Source organism: Anabrus simplex, chromosome X (genome assembly GCF_040414725.1).
Source record: "Anabrus simplex isolate iqAnaSimp1 chromosome X, ASM4041472v1, whole genome shotgun sequence".
In the NCBI taxonomy this organism is placed as follows: domain Eukaryota; kingdom Metazoa; phylum Arthropoda; class Insecta; order Orthoptera; family Tettigoniidae; genus Anabrus; species Anabrus simplex.
The window spans coordinates 196,314,921-196,335,489 of record NC_090279.1 but is presented as its reverse complement, the minus strand read 5'-3'; the positions used below and the strand labels follow the sequence as shown (position 1 = coordinate 196,335,489).

General features: G+C 39.1%; 1 protein-coding gene across 2 annotated transcripts in view; it reads right to left on the bottom strand.

The window, feature by feature from the left end:
- Positions 1-4,651: 4,651 nt before the first annotated feature.
- Pop4 (ribonuclease P/MRP subunit POP4) overlaps positions 4,652-20,569 on the bottom strand; it is a 33,217-nt gene continuing 17,299 nt past the window's right edge. The window contains exons 4-6 of one of the 2 annotated variants that reach the window (XR_010861631.2): positions 14,718-14,905; positions 7,886-8,181; positions 4,652-7,384 (exon numbers count right to left, since the gene is read on the bottom strand). Coding sequence is in view for 1 of the 2 variants with exons in the window: in XM_067158562.2 (XP_067014663.2) it covers positions 8,045-8,181; positions 14,718-14,905 (325 nt within the window). In the remaining variant the exon portion in view is untranslated. Of the gene's footprint in view, positions 7,385-7,764; positions 8,182-14,717; positions 14,906-20,569 lie in introns of those variants that run through there. The other variant, XM_067158562.2, reaches the window with a different exon arrangement.

Genomic DNA, 20,569 nt, shown 5'->3' with positions numbered 1-20,569 from the left:
CTTTACAGTTATGTACAATCGTCCATTCTTAATGCCAGTCATAAATTATTTTCTTGATCTTCCTCTTCTCCTTTTGGCGTCCATCCTTCCCTCCGTTGGTGCACCAGGTTGAATGTCATAGGTGACCTACAAATCTATTCCTTCTACTTTCTTATCTCTTTATGAGCTGGTATTTTTCATTCAAACTTTTCAGCACTTCCTCATTGCTTACCCTACTGCTCCACAGTATTTTTAGCATGTGACGGCAGCACCCCATTTCAAAGGCCTCTATTTTCTTATTTTATCCTTCTCCATGAGAAACCAGCTTTCTGACCGATACAGTCCAACACTCCATATGAAAATGAAAACCTACAACCTGTTTTCCAGTCAATGACCGGTTCAGGGATGGGATGGGATGAATGAAGCCCCGAACTTGCGGCGAGGATAGGAAGTGTGCCGGCTGCCGAGGCCTGTCGCATTCCTCTGGGACAATGATTAATGACTGACAGATGAAATGATAGTGGAGTGTGTTGCTCGAATGAAAGATGACAGGTAAAACCGGAGTGCCCAGAGAAAAACCTGTCCCAACTCCTCTCACATGGAGTGACCGGGATTTGAACCACGGTATCCAGCGTTGAGAGGCCAGCGCGCTGCCACCTGTGCCACGGAGGCTCTTTAGTCCAACACTCCATACAAATGTTTTAATATATTTCTTGCGAACATCTATGCTAGTTGCCTAGTTGTCAGCAATGATCTTTTCTTATAGAAGGCTTCCTTGGCTTGTGCTATTCTGCTTCTTATCTTCTTTTTGATGATGATGATGATGATGATGTTGTTTGTTGTTTAAAGGTGCCTAACAGCTAGGTCATCAGCCCCTAATGGTACAAGGTGCAACAAAATGGAACTATAATTAACACTTCAAAATTTACCACTGACTAAAATCTAAAACAAATGATAGTGAAAAAATGACCAATAACACAAAACAATCAGTGGATCCAATTCACAATGCCTCGTATTCTGAGATGATGCTCCTTGTCCAAAGGGGTCTAAAATTCAGGTTACCGGCCCCTCATAATTGTACTAATCACTGGTCAAGCAGAACCAGGGTGTTCCTCCTATAGTGATTTTAACCACAGGTAACAGACTCATGGTGTTCCTTGCACGGTGGTACTAATCACAGGTAATGTAGATCCATGGTATGTCACACATAATGGCACCACTTACAGGTAACACACACCCATGGTGTTCCTCACCTGGTGGAACTAATCACAGGCCACATATAGTCACGGTGTTGCTTACATAGCGATACCAATCCCAGGCAACGGAGACCCAAGGTGCTCCTCATATAGTGGTACAACTCATAGGTAACACAGACCCATGGTGTTCCTCACGTAGTGGTACCAATCATAGGTAACGCAGACCCATTCTGAACACAGGGGAACCAATGCAATTCAGTGCGATGCACGGCAGCACCTCCCACACAGACACCAGTCTCTGATGACGCGTGGCTGCTCCCCTGCCTCGGTAGAATGCAAACAATGCTACTAATCCCAATAATGTCGACCCATGGTGTTCCTCACTTAATGGTACTAATCACAAGTAATCTCATGGTTCCAGTTCCATCATTCCTTGGTCACCCCTCACAACAGGCAGAAGATATCATGGGTGTATTCTTCGTCCTTACAGGGGGCATCTCCTTTTTGCTCCTTCCATCAAATTAAATTAAGCTGCCTGCCAAGGTAAGGAACATTTTTCATCTCTGGCAGCTCTTCCCCACCCAACCTGACTACTCACATTCTACTGCTCCATTTGTGGTACATTTCATCACTTTTGTTTTATTTTTATTTATTTTCAGTTTACATTTTTCCTTAAGCAAGTTGTTTAATAGTTCTGAACTGATTTCCATTTCGCGTTCAGTTTCTGTAACCAGTGCAATATCATATGGTGTTGTACAGCCTTCCGTTAATGTTAATCATGCAATATTCCTTACCTGGTATTCTTTTAATGCTTCTTCAATGTAAATGTCAAACAACATTGCTGACATTACATGTTACAAATCTCATGTTATGGTCCGTATTGAAATGTACTTCAAGTCAAACAACAATCCTAGATTATAAATTCCACCTGTTCAATACATATATGTTTTTTATTTAAATTTAAGAAATAGTTCTTAAACATATTAGATATAAGGACATGTTTCACCCATTAAGAGAGCATCATCAGCCTAAAAACTCATACCTGAAAGATAGATCAGGATCGTGATTGTTCTTATACGTAGTTTTTAACAAAGGTCTAAAATATAAATAAGAGGATACTGTTTTAGGTACAAATGTATATAAAATGACTAGCAAGTAGAATACAGTAGTTATAATACTCTTCTGACAAAGTCTTATAATCAATCCCCATTGTAGATCTTTATGAATGTCTTGTTTTTTAAACGTGGTAACAAGTAGTTAGTTAAAAGTTCAAAAAGAATATGTAAATTGCTGCGTTGAAATGAAATCTGGTAAATATGGTGCCTTATTCTGGAGATGGCGTAAGGAGCTTAAAATAGCTTAATATTTAGGATAAAAGTCACTCTTAGTGGTAGTTAAATTTAAATCCAAAGTTGAAGTTATTAATTTTATATGAAAAGATAAGACAATTTTCTTGAAGAACCTAGAAGCGAAGACAAGTACTCGTCAGGAACGTAGCTATTTTTATAATTAGCTGGTAGACGTGGTTGTAGCTTCTTGTATTAAAAGTCGAAAGAAAAATGTGCGAGGTTGAGTAGAGCTTGTGGCATTATGTCCCTTCGACGGTTGTTATGTTCATTTGGTTAAAGATGAGGTAAAATCCAAAGTTGCTTGTCTGTTGAAGTTGTTAATCTTATATGAAAAGATAAGACAACAAACTTCTTGAAGTACTTAGGAGTGAGGACAAGCACTCGTCAGAAAACGTAGCTATACTTATAATTAGCTGGTAGACGTGGTTGTAGTTTCTTGTATTAATTTCAAATTGAAATTACTTTGTAAAATACTATTTTTTTAAATGTAAACACAGTTTTAAATTAAAAGTCTGGATTGTTTTCCGTTTATATATGACAGATGAGGGCAGTTTTCTTCCATCTGCGGTTACACAAAGCATAACTGTAAACCCCACATCGAAAACTAGGTGAGCACGAGCGGGTTACCAACCTTGACGCAAATAAAACCTGCACCCCAATTTCGTGCCTCAAATTTTTTAAAAAAAATATGCAGGGATTATTAGCATAAATACGGTATGATCATTTGATTTTCGCAAAGGGAAAAATGGTTCCCTTTGATTTGCATTTGGTTATTTAAAAGATAATTCAATATTTGATTTGACTTCATGCAACTACATTATACCGTATTACTCATGTATTAGACCCCTCGCATATCAGACCCGCCTTGGCTTTTCGAATTGAAGAAAATGAAATGAAAAAAAAAACCACTTTCATAAAAGACCCCCTAATGTCATTCATCAGAGAAGAAAAACTATTCCGCTTTGAAGCGACTACAAGCCTTACGCAGCTCTGATGACATCACACAAATTTGTGAATAGTTCTGTCCGTACGATCCATGCAATGAAAACACACCACCTATTCAATACTAGTAAAGTCTTTAGGACTATAACATTGTCATTATATTAAGTTTAAGTACAATACATGTTTCGCCTGTCATTCCAGGCATCGTCAGCCATGAATTCTGACTCCAAGTCAGAGCTCTGAGTGGATGCTTACTAGGATTATTCTAAAACAATGTTTTTTATAACAATTTGCAATTGAGTATAAGAACATTAGGTCATATTGGAGTGAACAAGCTGTTCTTGTTTAAAAGTTCAAATGTGACATCCAACATGAGTTCACATCCAATGGAAATAATATTAACTGTCAACTCTCATGTGCCGGTAATGAGAACGGCATGATACAAGTGGGATTTTAAACATCTGTACATTTTTACAGTCTCTCAGGGGATTTACTTGTACTAGACCTATTCTTAAAGACTATTTTTTTTACACAAGTTACACTAATATATACAACATATGGTACAATTTGGAAATGAACTTGCTGATCCCATCCTAAAGCTTCAATGGGACATCCTACTCATGTCAACGTCATATGGAGATAATACAAAATATCAACACACATAATGCCGATGCTGGAATGGCAATTGTAGTCTACTGGATCATAATATTTAAACATTTCTTTTTACATTGGTGGGAGATCACACACATTTAGCTTATATGGGATCAGCAAGTTCATTTCCAAATTGTACCATATGTTGTATATATTAGTGTAAATTGTGTAAAAAAAAAAAAGTCTTTAAGAATAATTCTAGTACAAGTTAATCTCCTAATAGACTGTAAAAATGTACAGATGTTTTAAATCCCACTTGTATCATGCCGATCTCATTAACAGCACATGAGAGTGACAGTTAATATTATTTCCATTGGATGTGAACTTATGTTGAATGTCACATTTGAATTTTTAAACAAGAACAGCTTGTTCGCTCCAATGTGACCTAATGTTCTTGTACTCCAGTGCAAACTGTTATAAAAAATATTGTTTTACAATAATCCTAGTAAGCATCCACTCAGAGCTCTGACTTGGAGTCAGAATTCATGGCTGACGAAGCCTGCAATGACAGGCAAAACATGTACCATACTTAAACTTAATATAATGATAATGTTATAGTCCTAAAGACTTTACTAGTATTGAATAGGTGGTTTCAATAAATTAATTGCTTAACATTTAATAATTGAATTAAATACAGTCAAAATGAAAGTAATCACTTGTAATGAAAACACAAGTCGAAGTCATGCGGTACATCTGTGTTTCGTAGTTAAGAAATGTCCGCCTCCGTAGCGTAGGCCTACTGCAGCTCTGATGACATCGCACAAATAGGTGAATAGTTTCCTGTCTGACCCACGCATTGCAAGTACACATCAGTCATGTATATATCTCTGTGTTTAGTAGTTAAGAACGTCTGCCATCGTAATGGTTAGCACAATTACTGTGGCTGCTGTTCTCGGGAGCTGAGTTCGATTCCCAGTACTGTACTGCCAGGGATTTACAAATGGCACGAAGGTTGATTTACGGTAAAAATGGTACATGCAATTCACTTAATATATGCAGGCAAGATCATTAACAAAGTGATTGTTTAATATCTTATAACTCAGGCCAATATAGGTTTTTTTTTTAGAGAGAAGTAGGTTTAAAACATGATAAAAACAATCCAATCACAATTGTTTTACTCGCCAATGTATCTAACAAATAATAATAATAATAATACTGATTTTTTAATGTCCCCACTTACTTTCAACGATTGTCAGAGATGAAAAACAAAACATGTTAGGGTATGCAATAATAAAAAATGGGAGACAACGAACGTACAAAATAAAACGCATTACCGCCACACCTGTAGATATCCATAAATGCGGCAAACTTTCCTGCTATTTATTTTTATTCTTTCTGCGTGGAACTTTTGGTACTACCCTACCTAACCTAAACAATGGGGTCTCTTTCATCTCATTTACAGTCGTTTAGGTAAATCCTGATGTGATGAATGTAGAGAACAAGCATGAAATACACTTAAAAATAAGGGCCTGACTTTCAACAGCCGTAGTTATCAAAAGAATCCTTCCAGTCACTATGTATTACATTTGGAATACAACTCGTAACATGCGCTAGTTATCAGCTGGTGGTTTGGCATGCTTTCAACAACACGTCTACATTCAGAAGGAGTGGCTTCTGCTACACATACACCAGCTGGGAATATCAGAGACCATCTCCAGAGACCATTTCGGAATAGCTTCAAACAGTTTGGACTCTATAGTCGGGAACAAAACTATTTTTAAAAGGTTCAAAAAGATGGGACCTCGAATGCTCTCAGTCTCGATAGCAGTACACGGCTGAAGAGATGGGAGTGAAGATGATGTCACTTGGAATGATGACACGCCGGTAGCAGGGAAGTTAGCAGCACTAGACAATTAAAATGAAAGCAGTGATCAGGTTTACTGTGTGGTAGGCCTACTGCTCAACTGACAGAGACAAATCACTGGCCACTAAATTATTTTGTATCAATACTGCATAATATGATAATACAATACCCTTATCCCTTTTCTCTACGGGGTTGAGTATGAAGTGAGATGAATCTGTGTAGCGAGCTTTTACAACCATATGCACTTCCTGACGTCGACCCCATCAGAGGAATTTAATGAGACGAAACAAACGATGTGATATGAGTAACTAAAATGGATTATATTTACTTTATATGTAGACCTATGTAAAAGTAGTGTAAACCATTTATTGACTTTTTACATTTAGAAACACTGCCTTCCAACGAAAATAGCCAGTATAACTCAAATATATTCGTAGGTTTGTTAAAGAACAGTGTAGAATAGAATGTTTACATGTACAATTTATAGCTCTTTATAGCCTAGAAGTAATGTGTTCACTGCACAAAATTTGAGGTTATCACATATTGGACCCCCCTTTACTTTTCTTGGCTGTAAAAGTGGGGGGAAAAAGGGGGGTCTAATACGCGAGTAAATAGGGGAATACTACATCTGCCACTAAGTAACAATGATGTCACTGTTGCAACGAAGTACATTATAATGATGATAATGCTGTGTGACCTCCTAAGAGGTCTGGAGCAGGTCTTTCGAGTTGCGCGTCTGTGAGGATGGGGCCCTGCCTATGTTGAATACGGCACATACACCCAGCCCATGAGCCATTAGAATTAACCAATCCCTGGGAATTGAACCTGGGACCCTCTGGACCAAAGGCCAGCACACTAACCATTAGGCATGGAGCCGGACAGTATGTTGTTATTACACTATATCATTATTCTTCAACGAGTCTCTATTTATAATGGTACATATGCAAGCTCACTGTGAGTTTTACCACTTGTGTTATCTTCTCTATCCAAAGAGCTGTCATCTAATTCGTTATCTGAATCAATGAGATGAAGAATAGTTTCATCATCCAAACAAGCATGCTTAGCAATTATGTACAGAAGAAAATGTAATGAAATATTGGCACACAGCAAGTCTGGAGCCCACTGACATCTATAAAGAGATCTTAGAACTATACTCAACAACAAAAAGAAACAAGATAACACACCCCACCCAGCAGATAACAGTTTTTGAAGGCTCTAGATGAATTAGCTCATCATTACCCGATTGAGTAACAACTATTGGTAGACAAATTAACTCGTGCTGGGCTGAGTGGCTCAGAGGGTTCAGGCGCTGACCTTCTCACCCCAACTCGGCAGGTTTGAACCTGACTCACTGCGGTGGTATCTGAACGTGCTCAAATACTTCAGCCTCGTGTCAGTAGATTTACTGGCACGTAAAAGATCTCCTGCGAGACAAAATTCCGGCACCTCGGTGTCTCTGAAAACTGTAAAAAAAAAAAGTAGTGGGACAAAAATTAAATAACATTATTAGTTAACTGATCACGCCCGGTCAAGAAGTTAAAGGAGTCAATGAGGACATGAAGAAGGAGAACATACAACAGGATGCAGTACATAATAGTCACTATTATAGGATGACCATTAACAAAATTAAAGGATTCAGGGATCAAACAATCAACCAAAATCATACGAACAGGAAATGGACCGGCAACACCTTGTTGCAAGAAAATACACAAGCCCATTCCAAAAGGATTAAGAAACATTGGGCTGAGAAGAACCAGAAATGAAAGATGCTTAACGTGGTCCATAGTACACAGTAAGTGGGGGGAATGACATTTTCAGTGAAAATGTTCTATATTACAGCAGGGACATTTTGAATCAACTCTAATCCTCTTCCTTGAAATGAGTGAAGTCCTTTAACAATACAATACAGGCTCTGATTTCAAGACATGCTAATTATCTTGAGTAAAATTAAGGACATATCTTACCAATATGAATGAGGTTTTATCATTTCCATGTAGACATTCACAGAGTAAAGCTGTAGACAAAGTTTAAATATTCTGGTTATTTTCTGCAGTCCTTATCTATGACTACTTCCCCTGAAGGGAATAAGAACTCTAGAATTACAAGCTGTGTGTATTTCCCCGTTAAAGATCAGGGTTCATTAAGCTCTTTATCTTCTTGGAACTGCGATCACTTGGCCTGATACAGAAGTGGCTGCCAAGGACTGTGAATGTATAGCCTTCCATCTTGAAGCAGAACACAGTTCCCGGCTTTGGAATCGCTGAAAAGAAGAGGAAAATTTAATAATATCTTCCTTTTTCTGTCAACAAACTATACATTGTATGAACTTCAGGCTCTTGTTCCCTAACATATCTTCATCCTGGGTACTGTAAAAAGAAGTCTAAGAGTAGAGAAGGCTTGGAAATCTTATTCACTTTTTCGTTCTTACAGCATCAAAATCAATCAATCAATAATCTGCATTTAGGGCTGTCGCCCAGGTGACAGATTCCATATAAATTGTTTACGTAGCTTTTCCTTAACGTTTTCAAAGAACTTGGAAATTTATCAAACATTTCCCTTGATGTATTTTTCCAATCCCTTACCCTTCATCCTGTAAATAATATTTGTTCCAATTTGTCTTCTTAACCTTTTCACTACCGAGTTTTGATGATCAGGCGAGCGCTCTGGGATGGGTTTTTTAAGGAAGAAGCACTTTTACAGGTACATACAGTATTTACTGATACTATTAACCCATAAACTGCCAAACCCATAAATATATGTTTTGGTGGAGTGTATACTTCATCCATCTCACAACTGAACCCGATGTAGTGTCATACTTTGAAATGCTCAAAGAAGTTCTGTACGGCAGATATACCACTCCAATAATAGTATCTGGTGTTATTTCAGCTTCGTTGGAGTGAACATCTTTCCCGCTAACATGTAGCCATCGTGGCGTCTCTAAGTATACATTCATCTCTTGTTGACGAAGAAATTGAATGTTTCCTCATAAATAGTGATTCTGCAGAGCTATATTTTGGTAATGAAGATTGAGAATATCTAAGTGGCGATACTGAACTACAAGAAATTGTGAGACAAAGTAATAATGATGAATCTCATGCAGAATTGTCACCCCTTCCTCACATAAACTATTTTTTCCCCAAATGTAAATGATTTTGATAATACCAGTTCTCTGATCAACAATTTTATATTATATTTCAGTAATAATGTCACCAAACGGAGTAGCTGTGCGTGTTAACATGCTATGGCTGTGGAGGCAAACTCTGCATACGGCAGGCGAGTGGGTTCAAACCCCACCATCAACTGTCCTGAGATTTTTTTTTTTTTTTTTTTTTGTGGTTTCCCTTTTGTACACCCAACCAAATGCCTGGACAGTTCCTATTCATAAACCACAGTCGATTCCATCCACTTCCTTACCCAGTTTCATTCACCAGCATTCATTTCATATTCATTATCTTCTCAACTGAGATTTGCATCGGGAAGGGCATCCGGCCGTAAAAATATGGTATAAAATATAATCTCAATTCATCCCCAACCACGTATTGGGCTGCGGGGCTAAGGGGACGATATGCATTCCATTAATTTATTGTATCAGTAAATATGTATCTGTAAAAGTGCTTCTTCCTTTAAAAAAAAAAAAAAAAACAGCCTAGAGGACTCGCCTGGTCATTAAAACTCGGCATTGAAAAGGTTAATGGAGAGCTGACGGTGTCTCTATAAGTAGGTTTTGTATTTGAAATTGAGCAGAGGTAGGGGAAGGAGGGGGTAAGGGAGTAAGGGGAGTTTTCTAAAGTGAATCAATTTCTGTTCTTACTTCCTCTTAAACTTCACAACAAGCTAAATTAGGTGAGCCTTATAGAGTAACTTATCTTGCCATTTTTTTCCTGTTTTTATTTCTAAATTATTTCACTTTTTCTATAAATCCCATGAATCCACATTAAAACTGGTGAGTTCATATCCTACAATATACTCTAGGAGTTTTTATATACATCACTATCCACCTTCAGAAGTACCAAAAACAAAAGCATGTTATTCCTTGCCTAGCAACAAGTGTAAATAAGCTGCATCCTTGAAGATCCTTTTTAACCTCAAGATCTAATATATTGACTTCAACGCTCACAGCAGGAGTGCGCAAGACTGTCACATTGCTTACGATCTCAAAAATATTTTATCTTCGTAGAAAAGTGTTACATTTTACTTATATCCTTCAGTTCTTTTAACACTCACAGCAAGAGTGTAAAAGCTATATGAAATTCAATGGATCACTTCTTCATGAAAGTGTTATATGTTTTACAGTTATCCTTTAATGTGTTTTTTGTGTGTTGATAATTGTATACTTCTTGCCCTGTTTTTCCAATCAGTTGATGATGGCACCAAATATATGTTGAAACCGGTCCCGAATTAAACATGTTGTAACATAAGTTTGTGCAACTGTATATCAGTGTACTGAATAGATGGAACCTCTCTCTTTTTCAACATTGTGATACTCTTGTGTAGTCCAGTAATTTATCAGATTTTAAAAATACACACTCATTACCAACTTACCAAAAATGATTACATTTCCAAGGAATCCTCCCTAGTAAAGTTCAGCTAGGGCACTACATTACTAACTCCTCTTCAAATAACATTCACTTATAGGATAAAAGAAATTGTCTTAGGTATTACAACCAAAACACTTATTCTCTACTTTACATACTTTATCTCTATTCATCAATCTTGAAGCATTGCTTCCACTTCTGTAAAAGTAGTCCTCAGAAGTCCACAACTGTTTGGTAGCGCTGGAAGCAAGGTGCGGCACACAGGGCTACTTTGCAATCTTCACGTCTCTGTTCCATTCGGTAACACACAACACACTGCTGAGTAGGGTTTTCCTTGTGTGCTGTTGCAACAATGTATGAGGGGCATAGATTCTTGTTGGGGGAGGAGTCTTCAAAGGTCTGCCTGGTTGCGGTCTTTAATGCCTATTGTACTTCATTATGATGTTCTCAATAACTCTCATCTGGAATTCTAATTGGGTATCCTGACCTGACTTCTTGTACAAGTAGGCACTTAGGCAGCATATGGCAGATGTGCTTCTGGTAGTACTTCTTCAGTCCTTTACGAGTACTTCAATAGCTCACGAGATATGCATCACTCAGGTCAACTATGCCAATCTGACAGTTGTAGTCAATAGCTAACTTTGGCTTTGTGGTTTCTTTCCCTCTCTTCCTACAAGACACCATGGTATCATCATGTGTAGTGCTTATGAGGCACACATCCTTTTTATCCTTCCACTTCATTATCACAAGTTTCCCGTTATAAATTGCCACTTTTTCTCCCTTTCTGAGGGTGCTGTTTGTGATTTCCGACGGAACGCTCTGTCTATTTTGACACAACGTACCCACTGCGTCTGTCTCCTAATCACACAACTTGTTGTACAAATCTGGGCTCGAGAATTAGATATCCATTGTTACGTGATACCCTTTGTTTAGAAATGATGCCATGAGTTGCAAAACAACTTTCGAACCATACGGTTCATTTTTCAGAGAGTCTTCAAACTGGGGTTTTTTTTCTATATACACCAAGAAATTCTATAAGTAACCAAACAAGATACACACAGTTCAAATGATTTGATACCGAATCTTGAGCGCTTAGAAAGTATGAAAACTTTCCAAGACTCATCTACAGACGCATCACTTTTGGGTGTGTATACACTTTGGAATCTGCTATTAAAGTGGTCTAGAATAGGTTTCAATTTGTAGAGTTTCTTCGGACCACATTTGGCTTCATCGTATGCTTCATTATCGACAAAGTGTAAGAATTTGAGAAGGAGATGAAATCTTCTTTCATAGAACAGCTCCAAAAATATTGGGGTCCGTAATATCAGTCTACGAGAAATGTAGCTCTTGTTGTTAGGTAGCTGATGAATGCCTTGAAAGAGAAAGAATGCAAGTAAAGTCATAATTTCTCTTTATTCTTGTCAGTCCACTGATTCATTCTTGAACATAGTTTCAAGGTTGGTGTGCTTTCCAAAAACTGTTGAGCATACCGGTTGGTTTCTGTACTTATTAGTTCCCCTCATTCAGGAATGATAAACAACTGAAAATACTTTAACGGATTATTTACGTCTTTAGTTTGTACATTTAGTCCAGGTTGCTCCATAAATGTAAATCTCAGCCGTTCAAATGCTTCCTCTGTCCATACACCAAGCTGAATATCACCGCTAGTGCTACCGTCATGTTCACTTGAGTCGCTTTCACCATTGCACTTGTTATCTCCTGACATTTCAACATTAGACTCACTATCAGATGACGCATCACACTCCGAATTGTCATAGTGTAATAAATCAAAACAGTTCTTCTTCTCGCAGACGTTTTGGAGCTCCACTTGTACCTGCCATAATGCACCATCTACCACCCTCAGCAGCCTAGTGGCCGGCACTGGCTGGCTGCCAGCTGGGCGCGGAAAGAAAGCATTTTGCCCAGTCACGTGGTTTTAGGAGAGTGCTGCTGTAGGCAAAGCTCGAAACTAATATACACGCACAAAGGAGAGCGATCTCAAATCCTACAACGGAATAAGTCATCATACCCATCACAGAAAGACATTTACAATGTGATAACGGAATATTCTGTCATGGCCACTTAGGAAGCCAGGCGGCTATGACTATTAATTCTGTAATTACTGCTTGAAAGGTTAAAACAATAATCACCACCACCACCTCATTAATTGTCAAATTTCAAAATATTAACCTGACTGGCATCCATAGCTGTGTCAATTATTCTCTTATTTGTAAAACTTACTATGTTCATAAATTTATATAAAATAATATACTGTACTATTATGATTAAAAAAACTCATTTTTGTGTTTGCAAAAGTATGATCTTTTTTCAATACATTAAAAACCTGCAATGTCTGGAGGGTAGCACATTCAAATTTGGCCATCTCCAAGTGTTAAATGCTGACATTGTATGACAAATTGACTTCTCCCCCTCTGAAATTCCCAGTAGAAGTGAAACACTGTTCCAAAACTTTATCTTGACACTTGGGATGTGGAATCTTATAAATAGAAGAGATAGAAGTGTTCATGGCCACTGCTGGCACCTAGCACTAAATAGTTACTTTACTTTTATAGTAAAAGATAATGAAACTACTCTGGAAAGTAGGCCGATGAAGGGCGCTATCAGCTGAGTCCTTCAATAGGATGTCACTCCCACAATTCAATACTTATGTAGATGCATGTCACTGCCAACTACATCATAGTAAGAACTCCTAAACAGTAGGTTATACAGGTTGTGCTCCCAGGTGATATTAGCAGTCTAACCCCCTTTGCTTGACGTACAAAAGTGGTCAGTCCAGACCAATCGTCTAATCAATCCAGACTAGTTGATTTGTCCAGACCAATTGTCCAACCCAGAGGTGCTCACGCTGGGCATTCTGTCCCACGGGCACCCAGCACTGGAAGTGGGCGGGCTGGTAGGCGCTGAGCGTATGTTAACAGCCACAGTGATGTCGTGGCTATGGCACAGGCCGTGAAGGTTGGGCGAAGTTCTCGCAGTCACTCTCGATCACTGCGGTGATACCCAAGTTTGAAATGGAGGTAGAAAAATAATGAAAGAAAGAGGACAGAAATCCGCGTCATTTTCATTTTACGTTGTAAGAATTAAGTTATTTACGTTCATTGCAGTTTATGGATTTTAGATGGATACAATAAACAGTTAGACCTAGAACCTCAAATATTTTATAATGTACGTAATTAATTTACAACTGTCACTATTAAATTTTCAGAGGTGCTTTAGCTTGTGGTTGTTTGGGTTTAAATTAGCTGATAAACTCCTGCGCAATCCAATCATGCTTACCAGGAATAACATCAGTTAGGTAGTTTATCTAAAGGCATACTATACATCTATCTGGTAGATATATTTACATTGTTGTACCTTAATCTTGGATAGTAACTATCTATGTCTTCACTCATGATGAAACTCCCTATCACCATTTAGAGACTAGCTATTATCATCAGACTCCTGTTAAATTTTTAATACTATTTCCAGAAATTCAGTGAACAGAGAAAGTCACACAACCCTACAATACTGTGCAAAATCAAACAGGAAACTTGTTGAATTATGCAATTGTATTACTTGTTGCTTAATGAACAAAGGAATTTTACTTTTTTTTAAAATGGAACTACCGCCATGTGCATCCAAGGAACTGTAAATCGTAGCTTGTACGCTTAAACCCTACACCTTTGTAGATTGTAACAAAAAATTATAACGTGTCAGTTTTCTTTGAATGAATAAATACGTATAAGAAAATAAAACTGTTTATACTGAGCGCAGTATAAATCAATCCGGAATATCTTCAATAGGTCAGGGTTTCTATTTTTGTTGCGATTATTTAGTTATATTTTTAATAATGTACCCCAATCAGCATCTCGCTGAGTAGTGGAGGAGAGTTTGAACGTCAATGCTCCCTCCCCTGCAAATTGTGTCCGCTCTCTCGCTTCACTGTGACGCATTCTTGTTACGTAAGCTGCCCACATTTATGTCAAGGCAGCCCGGCTGAGCACCTCTGGGCTAACCAGTCAAGACCAATGATCTTGTCACTCACCAAACCACCTACTTCTTGGTATGCTCACCTTTCCCTAGGATTTATGTGAATAGGTGGCAGCATTGTGGATACGAACAAAAGAGCTCCATTCTCCATGCCTAGTGGAGTGCACTCTGTCGGGATGGTGCTACACTTCTGTCAGCATTGTGCTATACTACTGCCAAGGAATCAACATTTTAAGTGCAAATAAAAGAAACGCATGAAATTACAACTCACTTCTTAGAACATTGTCTTCACCCAGCAGCTTGAAGGTGTTTTTGGTATCAAATACGATGATACCAGATTTTCCAACCAAACTACTGCATCTTGATTTTTTCACAGTCAATATACACCCGTGATAGTCTGCCTTCAGCAGCAACCGTGTCACATCATCCCAGTGCTTATTGTCAGGCTCTGGAGTAAAGCTGAAACAAGAGTTCAGAGCAAAAACTATAAGAGAAAATGAGACAGAAGTTGTTTTTCCCCCCTCAATTATTGTTTTGGGTTTTTTTTTTGTTTTTTTTTTTTACCAAGTTGCTTTACGCTGTACCACCAGGGATAGGTCTTACAGGAATGATGGGACAGGAAGGGGCTAGGAGTGAGAAGGAAGCAGCCATGGCCTTAATTAAGGTATAGCCCCTGCATTTGCATGGTGTGAAAATGGGAAACCATGGAAAACCATCTTCAGGGCTGCCGAAAATGGGGTTCGAACCCACTATCTCCCGAATACTGGATACTGGCCGCACTTGAGCGACTGCAGCTATCGAGCTCAGGTATTGCTATCAGAGATAGGTTTCCTTTGAGTGAAGTGCAGTGTTAACTCAGAGGGCAGAATTTAATGTATTAAATCACGTAACAGGATGCCCACAAGTGGAATTTAATATTATTATTTAGCGTATGGCTTATGCAGACAATATCAGTAATATATACACATATTTACAGATGAGAAAGTAATTTGTGCTTCACAATTGAATATCTAATTCTTCAATCCAGCATACAGCATCTGGAGTTACCGGCAGGAAGTCAGCATCACTGTGATAGGCTTGAATCTTGTATTCCCTGACGATATGATAATAGTCTGATGTGGAGCTCCGCTGTCGCAGACTAGATTAGGTAGCTTTTTCCACTTATGGAGACCGGCTCTGCACCGACCATGTCCTGTTCTTATTCTATTTAGGGCAGTCCAGGTCTTGCGTGATAGGTGGGATCCACTTGGAAGTTTGGGACCTGAGAACAAGGCATGCAGGCGCACATCTGTTACCGCTTTCCATCGACCTTTTCGCTCACTCCAGAGATTTAAAATCCTTAGCATCCATGTCAGCACCATCACGCAGAGCTGGATGGTATGATTTTAGTCGATCAAGATTCAAAAGTGGCAGGTCATTATGCAGGGGTAGACTAGGATTTCTCGAGATCTTATGGAATTTCTTCATAAGGGCATTAGATCGGCGTAGATCAGGTGGCATTATACCAGTTAGCAGTGGAAGCCAATGACCTGGAACAGATGTGATTGCCAGATATGATGCTCATTGTGGTATTAAGCTGGGTGTCAACAAGCCTTGTATGATGACTGTTTTACCAAACAGGTGCACAATACTCACTTGAATACACCAAACCCAAGGCTGAAGATCACACAGTGGTTGCTGATGATCCCCAAGTAGTTCCACACACTTTATGGAGGATGTTGTTTCAAGACTTCAACTTTTGTACCAAGTTCAGGTGGTGGTGTTTGAAGGATAGTGTACAGTCGAAGATGATGCCAAGGTATTCTGGGTTCCAATTATAGGGTAGAGTTGCTCACATCCATAGGTTTAACCAATAATTGCCCTACACGTGCCTCCTGGGTGATACTGAGTAACAGCAAAAACAGGCAGCCAGACAAATCTACAGGATCTCCTGGCAATGACATATTGATGGAATTTAAGATATTAAAGGGCCAGAGATCCAGTGTCACCAGTGCACATAGTAATAAAAAAAAACTCAATAGATGGCAGTAAACAGCAATTACAGTTGTCTGAAAGGGGAATCTTCAAATAGCGTTGCATTATCTCCCTGCCACCTTTTTACAAGCTGTGAGAGGCTATCGTGTTCAGTTGGCATGGGGCGCAAGTTTTGAGACAAGCTTTTTGCAATTTATATAAGTATTTTGCAACACGATTTTTATGAAGAGAGTCAGTGAACATGGGATTGCTTCAATTTTGTACTCCACAGATGTAGATGAAAGCGATTTCTCATACGAAGAGTCCGAAGACTGAAATTCAAGTAGCGAGTCTTCTCAGTACAAGAGCGACTCAAGTGCCCCAGAAATGATTGATGCTTGATGTTTGTTGTTTAAAGGGGCCTAACATCGAGGTCATCGGCCCCTAATGGTACGAAATGAGACGAAATGAAATGACAACTTAAAATTCCAAAATCCTCCACTGACCAGAATTCAAAGCATGAGGACGAAGAATGAATGGATGGATATGAATTAAAAACGATCAGTGGATCCGACCAACACATGCACAGAAGCTGGCACAAAACAATAGTATTACTAACCTAGGGACTGCTTCTATAGCATGATGCGGAATCAATTATTTGTATAGTAGAAACGGGTCCAAAATCCAGGTCATCAGCCCCTCATAATGGTATTTATCGCTAGGAAAGTAGAACCATGCTGTGTGCAATGTTGCGGTACTAATGAAAATTAGCGGAGACTCGCGGTATTCCACATATTATGGTACTATTCACAGGTAGTGTAATGCGCACATGTAACACAGACCTATGGTGTTTCGCACATTGCGGCGCTGTTTACAGGCAACGCAAACCTATAAAGGAAACGCAAACCTAAGGCGTTCCTCACATAAGTGGACTAACCACAGGGACTCATACTATCCCGTGGAAATACTCGCATAGTGGGAACGGAGCATAGGTAAGGCAGAACCATGGTGTCGCTCATCCCATGGTGTTACTCATATAGGGGTACGAATCACAGGTACTGTAGGACCCTCCTCCTGATTCACACACTGTCGCTATTTATCACAAACCTATTGCATACCTAATATAGGGGTACTACGTGCAAGTTAATGCGACCCATGGTGTTCCCTCCGTGATGGTACTAATTACAAGTAGTCTCATGGTTATAAATGAATCATCCCTTGGTCACCCCTTTTAGTCGCCTCTTACGACAGGCAGGGGATACCATGGGTGTAGTCTTCATCTGCATCCCCCACCCACAGGGGGTTGTGTGTTTGGTCCGTGAGAGGTATTTTATTTCCCCCCTACCCGCCACCTGGGACGCACCACTTGGGAGTATCACCCCTCCCCCTGCTACATCAGCGTAGTAGGTTCGAGGCCCCAGAAATGAAACAGCTGACATGAGTAACTTGGACCCAAGACCTTCAAGTACCATTCTGATGTATAATATTAATCAAGGACCAATTTTACATTCATTCATTTTGACATGGCGACCAAAGTTACAGAGTAATTTTTCATTATTTTTTGATACCAAAATTTTCACATAATTCACCAGGAAATAGTAATATAGGGAAACAAATGGAAGCAACAGGCATCACCTCCAGGTGGAAGATGTAGAATCAAAGATTGGTCATCTCCAACACTATCTGATAAATGGGCTTTGATTATCATAATAATTTATGGAATGACTCTTATGCCCTTTTTATGCTAACATGCTGCCACAAAGAAAGAAGAACAAGAAAAAAGAAGATAATATCCTACAGACCTCTGCATTGGAGTACATCCAATATTTAATTAATATTACGTGCATATGTATGTTTATAGCTAGTGTTTGATAATTCTGGATGAGTTATGGTTAAGTGGCATACACTAGCGATGAAACTGAATGTAACTTTGCTTGGGAATCAGAACCAAATCTCCAAAGAGGCTTACAACTTATTGAGATGTGTCACAATCTCGAAGCCCAGAAGTGCCTCATACTGCTTCCAGTTACTTGAACTAAACTCCTCTTCTATCTAAATATGTTCATAATCCTGCAGAACTGCCTCTTGAAACACCAATCACCACTACCATTTTCTCCTCGCTGTCAACCGAGGTAGTACGAGGTTTGTGAAGCCTAGGGAGTCTTAATTTCCCGCCCCTTTCTTTGGTGGGTCAGAACTATTCCTCATACAATTAACCCCCTAAATTTAAAATTTCAGAACTAAGTTGAGTTTCAAAAATGTGTCCATTTGTTATAATCCTAAAATTGAATATTTATCATAAATGTAGCTGGGATAATAACAAGTGGTGAGTTTCGGGACTGGATGAAGAAAATTAGATAATAAACAGAGTCCAATAGAAAAAGAAAAAATACAATTTTAAGATAAAAATTTATGTTAACTCGGACATATACTATCAGAAGTTTACATGTCTAAACCTTATCCCGTTTCTCTACGAGGTCAGGTATGTAGCGAGATGAATCTGCGTAGTAAGTTTTACAACCAAATGCTCTTCTTGATGTCGATAACATAATATTGTGATTGCATGAAAGGAGAGGATGAAAACCTGGTGCTGTCACATAGCCTACTCCTGTCGAACAGCACAAAGGGATCTCTACTCAAGGCTTTACATCCCTATCCGACAGACGGACGAATCGCCATCAACAGCTCCATATGAACACTGCGGAAAGGTTTGGAACTGAATCCAGGGTTTTGGAACGCAATCTAGGGGATTAGAAATAGTATGCCACCACCTCTCCTGCCCAGCTAGCCAACATTCTGATGGTGAATATCATTCAAACATATGGGAATTGAACTAGCAAACCACGGTGCCAAGCCATATAGACTTGATGCCTTAACAATCATTATCACCAAGCAGGCATCAAAGGGATAAATCAAAAGCTGGCAAATAGATCCATATACACCTTTACAATTTTAATGGTTTAAAACATTTGAACTAACAATAGCAAACTTGTACAATCTGTTGTGAAATAAAAAGTAACTGCAGGATATTCCTCAGAGCTGTTGTTTTCGTATCTGGTTCTTTCACTGCAATTCCTGCATGTGACTCCTCCAAGGTCTGTGTTTTCCACTATAGATTTCATTGCAAGAATAAGATTTTGCAATTGACTAATGAGTAGTGTCCAGGACGGTATTGTGGATCCAAATGCAGTATCGCTACCCCACTGAAGGAGCACAACAGGCACAGCCAGCTGGGACAAGCAAAAAGGTCATCAGTCGGTGAACACTCGCTGCTAGCAGGCCACGACATACAGCACAGCAACACCAAAGTATGATCAACAATGTTATTGTTTTCACATCCCACTAACTACAGACGGTATTTTGAACATTTCATGTGGCATACTGGTACGTTCTGTTCCTGTGTGTTCCTCTACTACGTAGAGTAAGAAAATGAGTTCGAACATCAAACAGCCTATCACACCAGGAAACATTACTACGATTCTTACGAAAGGTCTCCAGTAAACTTCTTCGTAATCAGTACAAGGTTAAGTGCATGCGCTGTAGCAATAAGTTTCACAGAAAATGGCCGGGCGCAGTGGTTGAGCAGTGTGATGAGCATCCCATCCGCAATGTGTTAGTCACAGGAAGCATCGCTGCGAAGAGGTCACAAAAGAAAGGGAAAGTGTTTAATTCTGGAAAAAAGTCCCACAGAATGTAGCGATTACAAGATGAGGAAACAAACATCAGCATCGCAAAGGAAATGGGAGTATCACATTCAACGATTTCTAAAATTTGGAAAAACAGAGATAACATCTCACTTATTAGCCTAGACCGTGTGCGATGTTACTGTTGCTATTTCCTTGCTCACTTATTACTGTATATTTTGCTGATATATTATTGCAGTATGGACTGTGTAAAATTCCTCTCAGTCCCACTCCACAAATATAGTACTCATCTCATGCATGTTTCTCAAAGTTTTAACTTAATTCTGTAAATTTTAACTTAGAGATATGACATTTTTAGCAACAAAGAACACCGGTTTGAGCAACTATTACCTATAACGACCGTTAGTTGGCAGACCCTTAGGGGTCGTTAATCAGGCGACTTGGCCGTGTGGTTAGGGGCTCGCAGCTGTGAACTTGCATCCAGGAGATAGCGGGTTTGAACCCCACTGTCGGCAGTCCTGAAGAT